Genomic DNA, 17,809 nt, shown 5'->3' with positions numbered 1-17,809 from the left:
TCCGGTCCATACTTTTCCCCACTCATGATCACTTGAGATACTACAAAGAAAGTAAGTTTTTCTCATATCATAACCCCTTTATAACAAAATAATATGTTTTCAGCTAATTTAAAGGGCATTTAGTTTCTTTTATTGATATTGTTTATTACTTGTGGGTCGTTTTCTGGGCGTATGTGCAGATGTTTCCAAGGTCGTAGACTGCTCAAAGTCTTTCAATTCCTCTACGGGCGAGAGAAGGAGGTAAAAGGAGACTCTGCTAGCAGGGTAGCTCAATCTACATCTGCAGATAGAAACGATAAGCACCTTACCGGTTTGATCGGGCAAAAATGCGTTCGTAAATCTTGCTCTTTGACTCAAATGAGAATTACTGGTAATAAGATGTTTTAGCTGAAGGGAATAAAATCATTTCCAGAACAATATCAAATTCAATGTGGTTTGTGCATCAGCACACTTTGGAAAATGCAGTTAGAGTTATAGATTTCTGTAACAGTACTATTTGGAGTTTGGGGCTTTTATTAATCAATAATTTATTAATAAAATTATTGAGAATTAATGGCTGGATTCCATAACACAAGGGAAAATATGAAATGCTTTATTCTGGATTTGTTTACATGGACTGAAGTACAATATAGATATGCTGAAGGCTGAAAGCTGTCTGGGTTACATTACAAATTTGAAATGCAATATATAGTGCATTTTATCAGCAGCAAGGGCTGCATAGCCCACTACATAATAAGTGCCCCAAACTACTTCCTCTTTGCAGTTCCTATGAGCACCCTAAATATCTAATTAAAAAATATATCATATAGATAAATGTGACTGTTTTGCAATTATTGTTTAAGGTTAAATTGTGAATGCTTGCAAATATAATATCATATAAATATATGTTTGGTTATATTGCAGCATGGCTCACTTATTTAGCCATATTGATGAACAAGGACTTGTTGGCCTTGGTGTTGGAGCACCTGACAAATCTTTGCTAAAGAAAACTGCAGATGTTATGTTGCAAGGTACCAAGGCTCTCCTTGAATCTGGCGATGTTGACTGTCTTCAGTATGGACCAAGACGTGGTGATTCTGAAATGCTCAAAGAACTTGCTAAATTCCTGAGTGACGAGTATCAAGATGAAGTCAAGAGTGAAAACCTGATGATCAATGCTGGAGCTACACAAGGGTTGAAGTTCCTCTCTAAGTCTTTATTTGATCCAGGTGACCTGGCTCTTTTTGAAGACCCAACCTATTTCATAGCAATAACTGTGTTAGTAAAGGACATAGGTTTAAAACCCATGGCCGTTTCTACTGATGAGGATGGGATAAATGTAGATGAAGTGGATAAAATTCTGACTGAACATGTAGCTGGCAAGACATTGACATCAAACAAGCCATATTCTGCCTTGGTATATCTTGTTCCAACTTTTAATAACCCCAAAGGAACGATTCTTAGTGAAGAAAAGAGTAAGAAGCTCATCAAGGTTCTGCGCAAGCACAAGGCTATAGCCATCTGTGATGATGTGTACAATACATTATCCTTTATTGACGAGAGACCGCCATTAGTAACTCCACCCCCCAAAAGATTGTTTGCATATGATAATGAAGCTGATGCAGATTATCAAGGGAATGTAGTGTCTAACTGTACATTTTCCAAGACTTTGGGTCCTGGGCTTCGACTGGGGTGGGTAGAAGCCCCGCCACACCTTCTTACCATATTAGAATCTTCTGGATATGTTCTCAGTGGAGGCTGCTTCAATCATTACACTTCATGTGTGATCCGTGAAGCACTTAAACTGGGATTAATTTCCAAACTTGTAGTAGAAGTACGAGAAGTGTATCAATCACGAAAGAATGCTTTGTGTGATGCTATTGATAAATTCCTACCAATGGCTCAATACCTAAGGCCAAAGGGTGGTTATTTTGTGTGGGTCATTTTGCCAGAAAACATCAATACAAATGACCTTTTCACCATTTGTAAGGAGAAGTATAGGGTGTTATTTCGACCTGGTACTTTGTGCTCTTGTGTTGGGAATTTCCCAAATTGTTTGAGGCTAAGCTTTTCCTATTACTCTGAGGAAATTCTCAGTGAAGCTGTAAGAAAGATAAGAATGGCAATCGATGATCTATTGAACTATAAGTAGTAATGCCAGATGACTCAGCTCATAATGTCAACTACAGGAGAAATGACATTAAATATAAAACCAAATATCTTACAGGGTTTTCTATCAATGGTAAAATGTGTTGGCTGGCATTGAAATGCTTGTTAATATATAATGAAGTCCTCTTTTTCCTTTTTGTGTTAATTTTTTGCATGCAACTGCAAGATAAGGGGGTAGTGACCCACTCAATATCTTTTAGCAAATTGAGTTGTAAAAAGAATGTATTTAACCATAATAACTAATGGAAGAAACTATGAAAAGGATTCTTATAGTAAACATATAAAACTTGGACAGTAATAGATTGTTTAGAAGTTTTTGAAGAAAAAGATAGTTACAACAGTTATAAGACTGTCTTTCGTAATTAATGCCTAAATAGGTGTTTGCTGGTGTGCAATAATCTTTGAAATTGAAATCTGTTTAAATAGAGTGCATGCCATATATCTGTGAAAGGATTACTAGCTATGTAGCACTTGAAAATATTTAGTTGTCAAATAGCTAAGAATTCACTCAGGCTTGAACCAAACAAAGACTGTAGTGGTATTTGCTGCTCTATAACATTCTGCTCTAGTAATCATCCACTATTTAGTACAAAATAACAGCAAAATAGCATCTTTGTTTTCGTTTCACAGATATAATGGCACTCTAAATGTATTATATTATATTATACCAGCAACTATTAATTTTGTATTCCAAACTTTTTTAAATTGGGTAAAAAATGTATAATTGAAATGTGAACTTGAAAATATAACCAATATAACATTCAATATTTTTATCTCTTGAATAAATGACTGCAGTCAGAAAACTGTACAATTTAGTTTATTTGTGTACAATAACAGATGTAATGCAGTTTAATATAACATAAAGCCTTTTGAAATTTTGCAAATATCATTTTTTCCATGCAGCTTTCAAATGTTTTTATTGCAAAAACACCTGATACGTCTCAGCAAAAATTAGCAAATGTTCAAGTTATGTTAATTTAAATATATTTTCATCATCACCACAGATAAAATAATAATCCAAAATTAGACATTTTGACTCTAGTCAATCTAAGTTTTGTTACAGAAGCAAAAACAAATGCCTGGATTGACTGAGTTGCAAGATTAATAGGAAGTTAAAAAAATTTCTTATTTTTTCTTTTTCATTGTTCCCGTTGCCATTTGTCCTATTGCAAAAAACGTCAAGGCAAGTCCAGCGAGAGACAAAGCCATGGCTCCTCTGTATGTTTGCAGGTCTTTAGCTCCTTTCTTCAGGTGAATGGGTGCATCTCCTCTCTTAAAATAAACCAATTTAAAAGTCATTTCCAACAGGATCAAACAGCAATAGTAGTATTGGAAGGTGTAATGCAGTATGGATACATTAAAAATAGCTTGTTACATTCTCACAACATAATGTCTTTTGAAAATAAAGATTTTCTCCAAGATACAGGGTCTGGAAGGGGAAGTCTAGATCCCAAATCACACAGTATTTTGTCCCCAAATCCTGTGTCATGCAACATTAATTGTAACTGAAATCCACATTCAATATATTCAAAGGTGTTTGACTTTTAACTTTATTTATTTAAATTTTTTTTCACGTTTTCCTCGAAAATCAGAAAGCAAAATCCCGCATCCCAAATGTTAAATTCGGCAATTCCCAAGTCATGGCTGATATATCCTGAATCACGTAAGATTTTTTCTAGTTTCCCGATCGAATCCTGCACTATATTTTATATCTGGTTTTGGGCTCCTGCGAATACCGTTCCAGACCCTTGAGATAAGGCAACCACTCATATTCACTCTTATTTTCCAATTTATTGTGTAGAGTGAGGACATTTCAGGGGAGGGGTAGGGGGCAGTTGACCATGAGGGTAAGTTGGAGGTAGGAAATTTCAGCCTAATGTAGCCTATTCAAAATAATTTAGAAAAATACCCTCCTCGGTTACATTAAAAACCTTTCGTTTTCTTATTATGTCCAATGTTCGCTTAAATATTTGCTCTGTAGCATGAATCTCACATAGGATTAAAAGCGTTTTCCAGGTAAATATTCCTCACCTGAAAAATCCTCTGAAATTTCACAATTTGATTTAAAATACTTTCGCTGGTGGCTGCAGAGGCAGGCTGTGATACTTGGGTAGCACTTGTGGGCTTTAAAGTGTTGAAACCCTAGTAAAATATCAAGGTAAAAATCAGTGATCAACTACAACTCCTATACTGTACTAAACAAGGACAAACTTACTTCTGGATGGTAGGTTGCTTGAGCCTCTGAGGCGGCTACTCTGCCACTAAATGAGTTGTGCTTATAAAACATTGTAAAATAGTCTAACTATTTTCGAATACAAGAGCAAAAGCAGGAGAAAAAACTAAGAAGAAGGAGAAGAAGTACACAAAAAACCGGTCAGACGAAACAAAATGGCGGCCAATCACACGACAGCAATGCTGCATGGGTAAATACACAGGGTACCCATGATGATAGTGAAAAAAGGATAGTACCGTTCATTTTTATTGGGGAGCTGGTGGGATTTTGTGAATTTTAAGCAAAAAATGCATCACGGACCCTTCCCAACCTGATTTTATTTACGTGGCCCCCTAATATAACAGGATATTTTAAAATTAATTTTTTATTTCGCTAATTATTTTTGAGGTGCCCCCGACGGTGCCCCCTAAAACGCACTATTTTTACACGACCCCTCTAGCCCAACAGCCCCCCTCGACATGCCCGCAAAAAAATAATAAACGGTCCCTTAGATTGTGGGTATCAAAAGTATTCCTTCTCCCCTCAGAGACCAGTGGAAATGATTTTACTTTGCAGAGACCTTGCAAACCTGGTACGGCCCCTAGCACTCCCTATTACTCGATAACAAAGCTTAACCTTACTGGACCCTACAAGCCCAATTGTGCGCAAATTTCCCGCCATAAATAATCGTCATATATCGACATGCAATGAGTAACTGACTTAATATCTCGCTATTTTTTTACAAGTGCTGTGAGATGCAACCGCAATACTGTTCACATAGTTATTTCCAAGAAACCTCTGCAAAATGCATGCAAGAAAAATAATGTGGCAAAAAAAAAAAAAAAAAAATTTGCTTTCGGTGTATTTTCTCTTAAGTCGACTTCCAGTCGACGAAACTTCCCAGCAATTTCGAATGATTAAAATAGGCTTGAGCTTGAATGTATTCCTAGTTATATAAATATATCAGTATATCTATAATATATCTATATTCATGTATTTTTTTTACTTTGCACATGTACACTTCGAAATAGTCATAGCTATTCTATATGTATCACTAATTATTTCAATAAATTAAATAAAAAATAAAAAAAACATGCAGCTTGAGTTTTCAGGCTTTCTTTTTAATTAAAGGAAATGATAATGAAAAGCAAATGAGGTGACTAAATCTCTTTAGCCGAAAATGAAACAATAGTCTTAGCGCATGAATACCGTATGATCTGAACAGAAAAATTACGGCTTTGACAAATGCTTAGACTCAGAGTCAATATTTATTTTTGCAAAATAATTTCAATAAGTTAAAAAGGATGACAACATATGAATACCATCTTGTAGTAGTTACGGTTTTGCGATTATTCTTAGAGAAAGAATATTTCTTTCTTTTCTTCTCTTTTTTTTTTTTTTTCTGTTGCTTTTCCTAGATATATGTTTTTCGACCAGCTGCTCATCTCGTGAAATGCTCATTCAGTCTTTAGACAATAATCTGGTAAGAATTTCAAATTAACTGACTTTGTTTACCAATGGATAAATGCTCAATAAATGTAAATCTTAGAAATTTTATATATCAACCCGTATCAAATGGCATTCACCTCAGTCCAGACAGAAATCCAAGCACAAGGCACCTCTGGAGGTCTTGAATTTCTCTCTTGAAAACTTAATACCGATTCGCTTGTTATACCCTGCACAATTGGGGATTATCTTTATTGATTGTCATTGTTTTTTACTTTGGCCAATTGACTGCTTTATATATTATTAGGCTGGTGAGGAGGTTACGCTGGTAACTACATATCTTTGATATTTCTTTTACTTTATTTTGACGACGAAATCGGCGTCTCGTCTTTAAGCCAAAACAAGTTGGCACTGAGGCCCACGGAGTTGATCGCAGGTCAAAAACAGAATGTGAAGATGTTTATAACAGTGTTGTATGGTGACTACCAGTCGTTGCTCTGCAATCCTAGCTGTAGTGTTATCAATTTACTTGATAATATCAAGGAAAGATGTGGTTTTGGAGAGATGAATAAAGAGCTTGACTTGACCGACGAAACAGGTAAGATCATTAAAGAAAAAACAATACTCGTTGTATTTAATTCTTTTAGTTCTTTCCTTTAAAGGTATAAAAGCTAAGTTCTCTATATATTTCATTCTTCGAGTACGGAACGGAAAACTTTGTCCGCGCTAATGCATGTGATGTTTACAAAATAACCAGCAAAATTTGGGCTAAATTCTGGATTTCCTAGCAACGCAATGCATTTGTTTCTCTTATCATGGGTCAAAAAGCAGCACTTATTTTCTATTTACTCGGTACAAGCGCGTTAAAGCAACATCTTTTCTACAAATTATTGAGGAATCTTCGTCACTGTTTTAAGCGCAGTTTTGATCAACATACTGTATCCTGCGATGGGTCAATGAAGGTTCAAAGGCTGTGTTTCACTTTTATTCGACTTCATCTGAATGAAGTACTGCTCGCTTCTAATTCTTGGCAACCACTTCAGTGCAAATTAAATTCTAATTCTGAAATAAAATAAAAGGAAGGAGTCGAGCTCAAGAAAGATGTCTTGAAGTAATTGATTATTTCTTTGTTATACTGAATTAACTACTATTCCAATTTATCGGAATCACCAAGGCTTTTAAAACTAATATGTAATATTCTGAAAAGCACTGCACAAAACAAATAAGAAGATAAAGCGTTTCGGAAATGAAAGAAAAACACTTAGGGCAGGTAGTTTGATGAAATGCGCACTTTCAAGCAATTGTTCCAAACTTATTAGTCAGATAAAACTCTATTAAGTATGGATAAACCTATTGGGGAAAAACTTAATTATTCAGAAGTTTGCGTTGACATTTTAAATTGCACCTGCATGGACTGGTATTTTTAACGCCTTTCTTTTCTTTCTTTTGTATTCTTGCCGTACGACCTTTTATTGAATATTCTTTCTTTCTTTTTTACATAACGAAAGATGTGAACAGAGCAAGATTTACGAGACCGATAAGACCAGTCTTGTCGCTTTAGTAGCGCCTTTTTTAGTAACCATTAGCATAAAACATATAAATAAAGGGAAGGCTTATTGAAACACTAAGAAAAGCCAGTTACACACTCGATTGCTTTCAAATTACTTTAATTCATGAAATAATACTAAAGAGTTATATAGTAAAGTAGTAGTAATCTTATTAATATATAGTAGTGTTATAGTATATGACAATACATGCATTCCTAGTTTGTCATTCTTATTCTTTTGGAAGATTAGACTAGTATGCTTGCATGCTAATGCCTATTGAACCATATTTTTAGTCGTGACTTTGATAAGCCAAGAAGTTGGTTTGGGCTCAGATCAGCCCAGAGATTGTTTCAGGGTTTTATCAGTGATTGTAAGCCGTGCCCTGACTTTCAGATCAGCCCATAGATTGTTTCAGGGGTTTATCAGTGCGAGGGTAAGCCGTGCCCTGACTCTCGGATCAGCCCAGAGTTTGTTTCATGCAAGAAGTTCGATAAAATTGATGTTTGGTTTGATCGAATTTTTCAGGTCTTGTTCTAGAGCTGACAGACCACAAGAAAGACGACGCATCAAAGTACCTGACCATCAAGGGCGAATACATACTAGTAGAGAAGAGAGTGATTTCAATCCCCTCCACTGATCCAAACGAGTCAAGTCCACAACAAGAAATTACATACATCCCTTTACTTAAGAGACTAAGCGAGAAGTTTCCTCACTATGAGGCAAGAGTTGCGCAGAAAATTCCTAGTCCGGGAATATTGAATTCTGGAAAGACGAAATCGAAGCGAGGACGACGACGAAAAGGAAATGTGGATAATTTTTGAAATGCTCATTAAATTGGTACATGCATGTAAAAAGACTAAAAAACTTCACCGGCACGTGAGGTGTTTAGACACATAGCTTAGTATATCTTACCGGCACAAAAAGCGAGGAAGCCGGGCTTGAATATGATTTTGACAGTGGACTAATTCGACGATACGGTGGCTATCTTGGATTGCAAGGCAATACGGGGCGTTCAGGGGGCACACAGAACTTTGTTACAGTAAAAGCTCACCACAAGAGAATACGGTAAAAGATGAATTAAGACGGCACATCGATCACCTTTACCCATAAAAGAATGACAAACACACGAAGCTTTATATATTTTTCGTCATCTGTTTTTAGTTTTACCCCTGGCAAGATGGCCGCCGTATCGTCGAAGCGGTCCCTTCGAAGATATGAAATGGGAAGTTTACACTAGCCAGATACAGTAAATGGCAAAAAGGAATCCCAGTACATACACTATAAATAGAAAAGACAGTTTTTGATTGCGTTCCACCACTGAAGATGTGTTGTGCCATCTTCGATAAAGTGCCAGCCAACTCTATTTATTGTTAGTTAGAAAATTATACTTTTCTCAACTATATTTAAGAAATTAGAGTTTTTCCCCTGTTATAAAAGTAATATCAATTAATATGGACTTTTATAGTAAACCTCTTTAGAATAAGTAAATGAAAATATATTTGTTTTTGCATATGAATCTTTCTATTTTCTGTTGTTCATTTTATTAGTTGCGATGGATACAAATGAAATTTTATTCCATCAATCTGAATCGAGGATTATTGCGCGATTCACGAAGAAACATCCTCGTCGTTCGTCCAGAAATCGATAAGTGATCATAACGCACCTGATTATACGTCGGGTTTCAGTCTTTCTGCTACTGCAGAGTCCGTTTAGAAATTTTGACTCTAGTAATTAGTAATCCAGTAATTTTTCTTTTTACCACCAAATCCTTTTGAACCGCAGGGTAGACACTGTTGTTTACAAACTTACGCAGTTCTTTATAACTCGTGGATATGAAATTCGACCATTAATGAAGTGTAGTCGTGCTCACTTGATAGGCTTGGATTTGCTTTTCTTGACTTGTTGCGCATGCGCCTGTCTAGGTGGGTTTGGATGGGCGTGCGAAAAATCAACATTCAAGTTTTCTCCTGCAGTAAATCGTCAAGTAAGACAATATCTGTGGGGAACGAATCCTTGATAATAATCCCACGATCTCGATTACAGTCCAATTCATCGATGAAACCAAACCAATAAATCACCAAGCCTGGACCAAATCTGAGAATAATGTGAAATTGTAATGTTATTGCCATTATCATAAAAGAGCGACCCGCGAAGTTTGATGTTTTGTTCGCCGACTCGCATTTCAACGACCATCAATCAAATTACTGCAATAAAAAACACACAATATCTTGGGATAGATTTTAGACTGAGTTAAAGATTTTGAACCTCTAATCCTTTAAAGTCTTTAATTCAGCTCAATATCTCCCTCAAAACATTGAGGTTGTTTTAAATTTCAGTTCATCTTCGATTAACGGTCGTTGAAATGCTAGTCGGCAAACAAGATATCAAACCCGGAGGGCTGCACTTCAACGATAATGGTAGTAACAATAGAGAACTATATCTTGATCTATGCGAAAGGAAGGAAGTTGGTGAGAACGTTTTGCGCTTGTAGACGATAAACGTTACAGCGTCGCTGTTGCGCAACTGCCTTGCGCATCTGACAGCCTTCATGAAAAGAGAGTTCAAGCATCTCGTTTACGACAAAGGTGAAACGTCATGCAGTTGACAGGCACAAAATTTTTAAGCCTCAGCAAAAAGAATCGAAAAAATCTTTAATCGTTAGATAGAAAAAAGAATACTCGTCTTTGGTGAGAACGTTTGCAAAATGTGAAGCTATAGTGAAATGCAGGGAAAAGATAAAAAAGCGTCCAAAAAAAAAAAAAAAAAAAAAAGCAAAGAAAAACGTCATTGTCTTTTAAAATCTGTCAAATGTCAAACTGCAAGCCACAAAAGCGCAATCTTTATGAAAACTTTAACTTAAATATGATAGAATTTAAAGAGGTTTTGAAGGTTTTTTTACCTGTTCCAATAGCTCCAAAACTGGTCCCTCAAGTAATTCTGGTGACTATACTCATCACCAAACGATGCTTTGCTCTCAATCCAGTTCACAACATACCCATCCACAGCTGAAAGAATCAAAATAACTGACACATTGGAAAATGGGTTTTTACAGTTTTCTTCCATCTGCAAAGTTAACTTCTAAATATTGTGCGATCAAGGAACAAGCCCTGGATAAACGAGGAAACATGTTTCCCTAAATATTTCCAAAGGTGGTAAAACTGTCAGAAAACATCGGGAAACATTGTTTCCATGCGTCTTTAAAGCATGAAATGTTCGTGCCGCACAGCAGAAACATTTTTTGCGTCTTGGAAGTAAAATTTATTGCACGCAGCAATGTTTGGCAACAGGCTAAACTGAGAAACATCGGGACAACATGCGCGCGGTAAACATGCTTCCTCGTTTAGCCAGGGCTTTATATTTATATAGTTTCATTTTAGACTTGAATATATATGGTGGAGCGGCCAGTGATTCTGAGAAGATAATCATGCTCAGTGAATATCGGGGAATATTTACCTCGCTGCTGGAAGACTCGCGGCTTTGTAAATATTCCCAGATATTCACCTCGTCTTTGGCGAATAATCGTCAATTAACCTCAGAAAACAATTACGAAACAAAACACTACTAAGATTCAGAACTTCACTAGGTTTGCTTACCAATTGGTATTTCGAGTTTAAAATCTGGAGTTTTGTCATAACCTTTAGCTCTCATTTCTTCTTCACCTGTAAAGAGACATTATGCAGTTCTTAGTTGTGTAATAAACCTTTTAAACTTGGGGGTAATATTTTCTCATTTCAGACCATGTGTCATGTCTCTCCTTTTGTGCAACTGTTAAACAAAGAAATGATACTCTAGGGAATAATATCTGGCCTAAAATGGGGGTAAAAAAATTGCACCCAAAGTAAAGAGGCTATCTCAGGTTCATGATGGGCAGGGCAGGAAGATGGAAAATGAGGGGGTGGGGGAAGGAAGGAGAAATATATGTTATTTACCGTTTTATAGTCGGTCCGGATAGGGAAAAACTATACCCGAGGTCTTGAATATACGATGCCGTTAGGCTGAGGTCCGTTTCCAAGACCGAGGGCACAGTTTTTTCCTATCCAGACCTGACTGTAGGACAGTAAATAACTTATTTTTCCCCCATATTTTTTTACGTGTTTTTGTAATCATTTCGTGTTGTCATTTAGCGACAAGGGAAACCAGACCAAGCGAGCGAGCAAATACTTACAAAATACCGCCCGCTCAAACAGCCAATCAGAACGCACGATCTTTTAGGATACCGTACTGGAAAAAAATAATCTGTATTATCACGTACGATACAGCTACTCACCAATGAATGAAATGTTTCTATTATGTAGCTTTTCCTTCAAAATAAGTTCATATTCATAGCCAACTGATCTTAAATAAAAGTCAAGGTACTATAAAATAAAATCAGTTGAAGGCAAGATCCCAGAGGTTAGAGGCGAATGCGCTACCACTACCCCATCCCTGGCATTGCCTAGAGAAACATAATCAGTTATACCAATAATATAAAATAATAAATTTGATGATAATACTTGATTGATAATCACTAATCACAAGTAGCGAGGAGCTAGAGACACCATATATAATGAACAAAGGATACCTCTTGATATTATCAACCAGTGGACCATAGTTTGGATCATTCAAAATGCACTATTTGAAGAATAGAATAATAGAATAATGATTTACATATCAAGTGAAAGTATTTGGAAGCATGCAAAAGGCTCTCTTGCAATAGGTTCCCTTGCTGCAATTGTGATAATCTGGGGTTCCTCCCCCTGGACTCCCGGGAGGAAGCTTATAACAGTACATAATATTAATACTCATCTTTACCTGTTGTATTTCGTATGCCAGAACTTTATCTGTAAGAATTGATGGGTCTTTTATTATTTGGCTCACAACACCCTTGGGAGCTAAGGAAAAAAATGAAAGATATCTCAGAGTCCCACATCCACATAATTCGTATGGGGTTCCTGTGGAACATAACTTCCTGACACAGGAAGCCCACAAATGGAACATGTGTTTAATATGTTCAAAAGATGCATTTCTCTGTCTAAGTTTATAGATACCAACAAACTAAAATGGTCAACTTAAAGGAACATAAAGCTTTGTACTTACGATTTTCTCCATTGTAACTTGAATGTGCTAGATATCTTTCAAGTACAATTCTTGCAAACAAAGAGTGGGAAAGATCAACCTGGAATGGAAATCATTGAACAGTGAAACAAGGCACAATTACAGTTGAATAAAATGAATGACTGGCTGAATGAACAACTGACTGAACAAATAACTGAATGAGTGACAGGTGGACCAATCAAGCGAATGGCTGAGCAATCAACTGACTGATTATCTGATTGACTGGCTGACTGATTGACTGATTGAGGTTATACAACTGGCTGATTGACTGATTGCAGAAAAACCCTCAAAGATCAGCAGAGTACCAACTAACAACTCTACTCACATAAGATACTGAGTTTAAGAATCGAACCTGGATCACCTTGAATTAGTGAGAGGCAAGCACTCTCACCTTTACATTACCCATACTTCACTGACGAAACCACCTGACTATCTATCCAACCAAATGACTTGCATGTAACTACATATTATATAATTGATGGATGACTGGTTGATTGTTCGAAGGACTGAATGACTGATAAACTTTTTAATAAAACGATTATCATTAACGGCAATGAATAAAATATTAGTTGTATTAACCTCTTCTGCCAGTCTTAGCATTACAGGATCATTCAGGTTTTCAGAAACACCTTCGAGATACCTGCGAACAAATTTCCATTAACAAACAAATAATAACAAAATATAGTAGCAAATAATAAAGAAATAGAAAGCAATTTTTTGCTGTTTGCAGTTATATATCAAGCATAATCTAAAATATATAATTGGAACTTTTTGTACCTTTGATAATATTCCTCCATTACTGCAGGTTTGTGGTGCTTGTGATGGTTTTTGCGAGTTTTTTTCTATAAAATATTGAATACCTTTCTTTAATTTTTATCAGAAAATGCCAATTACAATCGCACCTATTGTTTTGGGATTGGATCACACCCTATATAGATCCTTGTTTAAGTTAGTAATGGTTCATGTAAGAAGGTGCTAAAAGGCATCCCTAACACAAAATGATCGTTATCCATGCTTTATAATGAAATCATTATCTCCACACATGATCCATTGTCCATACCATCAGAGCAGGAAATTCAAACACTTTATGACAAAAATAACTACAAAATAATTGAACATGTAATGGAATTCCCCTAACCCTCAAAAAGATTACTGATCACAGTATTGGCATCTGGCACTTACTGACAGCATAGTACACAGTTTGGTATCTGGCACATACTGACAGTATAGTACACAGTTTGGTATCTGGCACATACTGACAGTATAGTACACAGTTCGGTATCTGGCATGTACTGACAGTATAGTACTAATCTATACCTATAGACAGAACTAACCTGGTAATCCTGAGAGTATATGCTGATCAAAGTATTATAGGTAACCCTGTGTAGAGATATATAGCTTAAGATATAGAAAGTCATAAGCTGGAGCCATCTATTTCCAAGAGCAGGAGGGCCTGGGGATAGCTATTGAAAAAGATCAGCTCAAAATAAAAATATTTATTTCTAAAATGTCTATAGTCGTTCATGGCACTTTTGCACTAATTGGGGACATTTTTCAGTCTCACACACTACTACTACATTCAATAAAAGTTTTGCACCATCACGTGTGGGCCAGAAACCCTTGTAGCTGTATATAGCAAATGATGTCCGCAATGCTCAAACCAGTAAGATGATGCGTTAGCAGTGAACAATACACTTCCTACCCATATTATGGAAGCACTAACATTATCCATAACCACTAACATTCTTTCCCCCCCCCCCCCCCCCCTTGATGTATAATAAAACTGACCCCTCCAATCTACCCTTGGTCAAATAGTTTACTCCAGACAAACCCTGATTCCAAAAGTTTCTTTATTATTTAATAATTTCGATAGTTAAATCTTTGGATTAAAAAACAGAAAATATGAACAAATATTGTATACTTGAAGCTATTCTAGTTCTACAAGGTAAGTAAAGAAATAAATAAAAATTTAGATGAAATTTATAAGTTTGTAGGAATACTTTACCCTGGAAATTGGAGAGCAATACTCTTAAGACAGTCTCGTGAGCCATATTTGTGCATCAAAGACAAAATCTGGTTATAAACTTCCAACTTCATGACGAAATTCACTCATAATAGAGGAGTACAACATCGCACCAATATTTCAATCTTGCCTCCATTTTGTACGAACTTGCGCATTACCATCTTACCTTGCGTGACAATATCACGTGTTTGTATCGTGAAAAACGTAACGTCATCCCAGTGACGAGCCACATCAAAATGGCGGACGTACTAGGATTTTTCCGCAGTTATAGCGAACAAGAAATAATCTTTTTTCTCTGCACACTCTTAAATTTCTTTGGTCTTTTATCCGCCTTGTTGTTACAGTTCATGTATGCCGAGTACGGACGGTATTTTAGCTCTAATTCTACAACCAAGTGGGGGTTTGGAATACACCCAAGGATTGCCTGGTTTTCTCAGGAACTGCCTATGTTCACTTTACCTTTGATATTCCTACTTTACGCCAAGGACGGAAATCTTGGATTGACGCCAAATACTGTTCTGATATGTATGCTTGTCTCACATTATTTTCGAAGGTATTACCCAAGATTCATAATATATACTCTGGAGGAAACGAGTGGAAGGACAAAGAAATAGCTCCAATGTTGCGCAATATCTGGGGAGGTTGAGGTATAGTCCCTATGTGTTTACAGTACTCAAAGGGAAAGTCTCATGCTTCAACCTAGTCTGGAGACATGTTTTTATATTAAATTTTTTTTGTTCTTGGAAATATTATTTTTCATTGGACATTCACTTGCAAGGGCCAGGTTGGATAGGGTGGGATGATTTACCCAATAGGCATGTCTTAGGCGAGGGGGTGGTATGGGTGGAGGGGTGCACAGCCATCCAGTGAAACTCACAAAGTCTTACCCTAGGGCAGGGTCTGATAGGTCTAAACTAGCCACCCTCTATAGGAAAAATTGTTTCTTATTTTCAATATTATCTCTTGAAAATCTCTCTCTTTCCTTCAGGGTCTTCATATACTCGTTTCAGCTCAAGGGCGGCAAGCCAACACCATTCCTCATATGGTTTTTTGCACTAACATACACCCTAATAAATGGTTACGTCCAAGGTCGGCATTTGGCAATGTTTGCAGAGTACAATCAATCTTGGTTTACTGATCCTAGATTCATAGTTGGTGTTTTATTGTTTTTCACTGGAATGATGTTGAACATTCAGGCAGATAACATTCTTACGAATCTAAGAAAACCAGGTGAAACTGGTTATAAGATTCCAAGAGGTAGGTACAGTACTTGGACATTAGGGAAGGCATGGTTGAGGGGAGTCGAAGGGGTTGCAAACTAATTGTAGGTTCAACGTCTCAAAGCCATGACTTCTGAATAATGGGACATGCCAAAGTTGTGATCATGTGTCATCTTAGAGCTCTTAACTCAAGAAATAATAATTTCTTCTGGTTTCTCTTGTTTCTGCTTATGTGCAGCCCTTTCTATCATGCATTAAATGGTATGTACATTTTGCTTTTGACACGAAGTTGGTTTTTTGTAGACATCAATCAAGGTGTTTCCTCAACATTAAATAAACACATGCCCTTGGAAACTTCGTTTTCCAACGTCATGGAAACACATCGATTGACGTTCACCAAAACTTGTCATGAAGACAATTTTTAAGACTTAGTGCACAGAGAGGAAGGAGCAAGGGAGGTTAAGCATTGCCTTCTTTTTGATATATCTGATTAAATTTTGAATTCATGTCTCATCTTCCAACTCTCAATATTGTAGATACTAGTCTACTATATTTAAAAAAATCAAATTTGTCCTACTTTTAAATGTGCCCAAAGCACAGCCCTTGTTAGACAAGCCTTTGTAGATTTTTCAGGATTTGGTTTTGATTTTTAGGTGGCTTATTTGAGTATGTTTCTGGAGCAAACTTCTTCTCAGAAATTCTAGAATGGAGTGGATTTGCTGTAGCTTGTTGGAGTTATCCTGCGTTTACTTATGCATTTTTTACTCTCTGCAATATTGGGCCAAGGGCATGCCAGCATCACAGGTAAAATATTTCATTCATTTTACTCAATTTTCAGAATTATTTAACAATGTTCAAAAGGACAAGACAGAATTTTTTTATGGTGCAACCTTGACTCTTTCTTTTACAGTCAAACTAAGAAAACCTTGAACACTAAAATATTTCTGCAATGTTAAACATTGTATTCTGACCAATTGCATGCAAAAATGAATTTATTTATAATTAACTGTCGCATGTGATTAGTCACGATGTTTAACATTCCAGATATATTTTAGGTGTTCAAAGTTTTCTTAGTTTGATTGTAATATTCATTGAGGAATAATTAAGCATACAACATTGTTAGAATGTGTTGCACTTTTCAATTTTCCCTGGCTGGTTTAAGATCCCTTATGTATTTGATCCTTTGGAACAATTTTTTATTTATTCATATATATATATATATTTTTTAATTTTTTTAAAATTTAATTTAATTTTTTCATTTTAAGATTCTTATAGTTTAGGTCTTTAAAATGCATTTGCATATCTAGATATATATTTTATCTTTCCTATTATATATAATATATTATAGTATAGCTTGTGTGTTCACCTGTTTTAGAAGGGGTTTACGTGTTTCTTGTCACGGGCCTTTTTGAAGGCAGGTGTATATATATATTATATTTTATCTTAGATTTATACTTAGATTAGCATTTATATTTAACTTTTATATCATATTGTAAGTTGTATTTGTCAATGCTTCTGAAAAGCCCTGTAAAGGGAGGTAATAAAGTATGTATGTAATGTTTTTTGCTTGGACCTCACCATAACAAACATAGTGATTTGCTAGTTCAGGAATGTCAGGTAACTTTTCCTCAGCTCATAGAAACCGGTTGAGCTACTTGACTAACAGTAATATTTATTTTTATTACAGGTTTTACCTGGAGAAATTTGAAGACTATCCTAAGACACGTAAAGCCTTGATACCATTTTTATTATGAGAACTCTGTTAACACTATGATGAGAAGCAAGGTCATGAACTTAATTTTTAAAAAAAGATTTTAAAAAAATAGCATTAAATAGAGCAAATTTATTTCTGTTCATATATGTCAATTAGGATTTTGTAATGAATGTCACTGATATTTAGTTCCATCACTTGGATGGTTGTCAGAGACAAAGTGAGAAGTGGTGTAAAATGCCATGGGTAGCCATGGTGGAGCACATTGCACAGTAACCTTCTCCCCTATTTTGCCTAAGTTCACACAGGAACTCTATGTTAGTGTATTTGCAAAGAATTTACCAATAAATCTACTTGCAAAGACCTGTTTACAATTCTAGCAGTTTTGTCGCCCAACTTTAGAGGCAA

At 36.0% G+C, this 17,809-nt stretch overlaps 5 protein-coding genes across 5 annotated transcripts; 3 read left to right on the top strand and 2 right to left on the bottom strand.

Moving 5' to 3' along the window:
• The first annotated feature begins 1 nt into the window (after nt 1).
• On the top strand, nt 2–2,913 carry LOC116300198 (uncharacterized). Its single transcript, XM_031709011.2, has 2 exons — nt 2–51; nt 904–2,913. Exon 2 carries the CDS (start codon nt 905–907, stop codon nt 2,129–2,131), a length of 1,227 nt encoding a protein of 408 aa, XP_031564871.1. The 5' UTR covers nt 2–51; nt 904; the 3' UTR covers nt 2,132–2,913.
• Nucleotides 2,914–2,949: 36 nt separating this feature from the next.
• Nucleotides 2,950–4,547, bottom strand: LOC116300200 (cytochrome c oxidase subunit 7A2-like, mitochondrial). Its single transcript, XM_031709012.1, has 3 exons — nt 4,364–4,547; nt 4,180–4,290; nt 2,950–3,420 (listed from the first exon to the last, which is right to left on the bottom strand). Exons 1-3 carry the CDS (start codon nt 4,433–4,435, stop codon nt 3,274–3,276), a joined length of 330 nt encoding a protein of 109 aa, XP_031564872.1. The 5' UTR covers nt 4,436–4,547; the 3' UTR covers nt 2,950–3,273.
• Nucleotides 4,548–5,966: 1,419 nt separating this feature from the next.
• Nucleotides 5,967–8,858, top strand: LOC116300204 (uncharacterized). The gene is made up of 2 exons (XM_031709018.2): nt 5,967–6,404; nt 7,879–8,858. Exons 1-2 carry the CDS (start codon nt 6,263–6,265, stop codon nt 8,172–8,174), a joined length of 438 nt encoding a protein of 145 aa, XP_031564878.2. The 5' UTR covers nt 5,967–6,262; the 3' UTR covers nt 8,175–8,858.
• LOC116300203 (CDAN1-interacting nuclease 1) lies at nt 7,457–14,605 on the bottom strand. The gene is made up of 11 exons (XM_031709017.2): nt 14,453–14,605; nt 13,782–13,827; nt 13,225–13,289; nt 13,027–13,087; nt 12,430–12,508; nt 12,145–12,224; nt 11,915–11,964; nt 11,621–11,688; nt 10,947–11,012; nt 10,253–10,358; nt 7,457–9,447 (listed from the first exon to the last, which is right to left on the bottom strand). Exons 1-11 carry the CDS (start codon nt 14,542–14,544, stop codon nt 9,309–9,311), a joined length of 852 nt encoding a protein of 283 aa, XP_031564877.1. The 5' UTR covers nt 14,545–14,605; the 3' UTR covers nt 7,457–9,308.
• A 96-nt stretch (nt 14,606–14,701) lies between these two features.
• On the top strand, nt 14,702–17,764 carry LOC116300192 (3-oxo-5-alpha-steroid 4-dehydrogenase 1). The gene is made up of 4 exons (XM_031708999.2): nt 14,702–15,023; nt 15,459–15,727; nt 16,344–16,494; nt 17,378–17,764. Exons 1-4 carry the CDS (start codon nt 14,707–14,709, stop codon nt 17,442–17,444), a joined length of 804 nt encoding a protein of 267 aa, XP_031564859.1. The 5' UTR covers nt 14,702–14,706; the 3' UTR covers nt 17,445–17,764.
• The last annotated feature ends 45 nt before the right edge of the window (nt 17,765–17,809 follow it).

This window comes from Actinia tenebrosa, unplaced genomic scaffold, assembly GCF_029948245.1.
Source record: "Actinia tenebrosa isolate PJP-AT-01 unplaced genomic scaffold, QUT_ActTen_1.0 PGA_scaffold8__29_contigs__length_14323225, whole genome shotgun sequence".
In the NCBI taxonomy this organism is placed as follows: domain Eukaryota; kingdom Metazoa; phylum Cnidaria; class Anthozoa; order Actiniaria; family Actiniidae; genus Actinia; species Actinia tenebrosa.
This window is presented reverse-complemented; position numbering and strand designations above follow the sequence as displayed.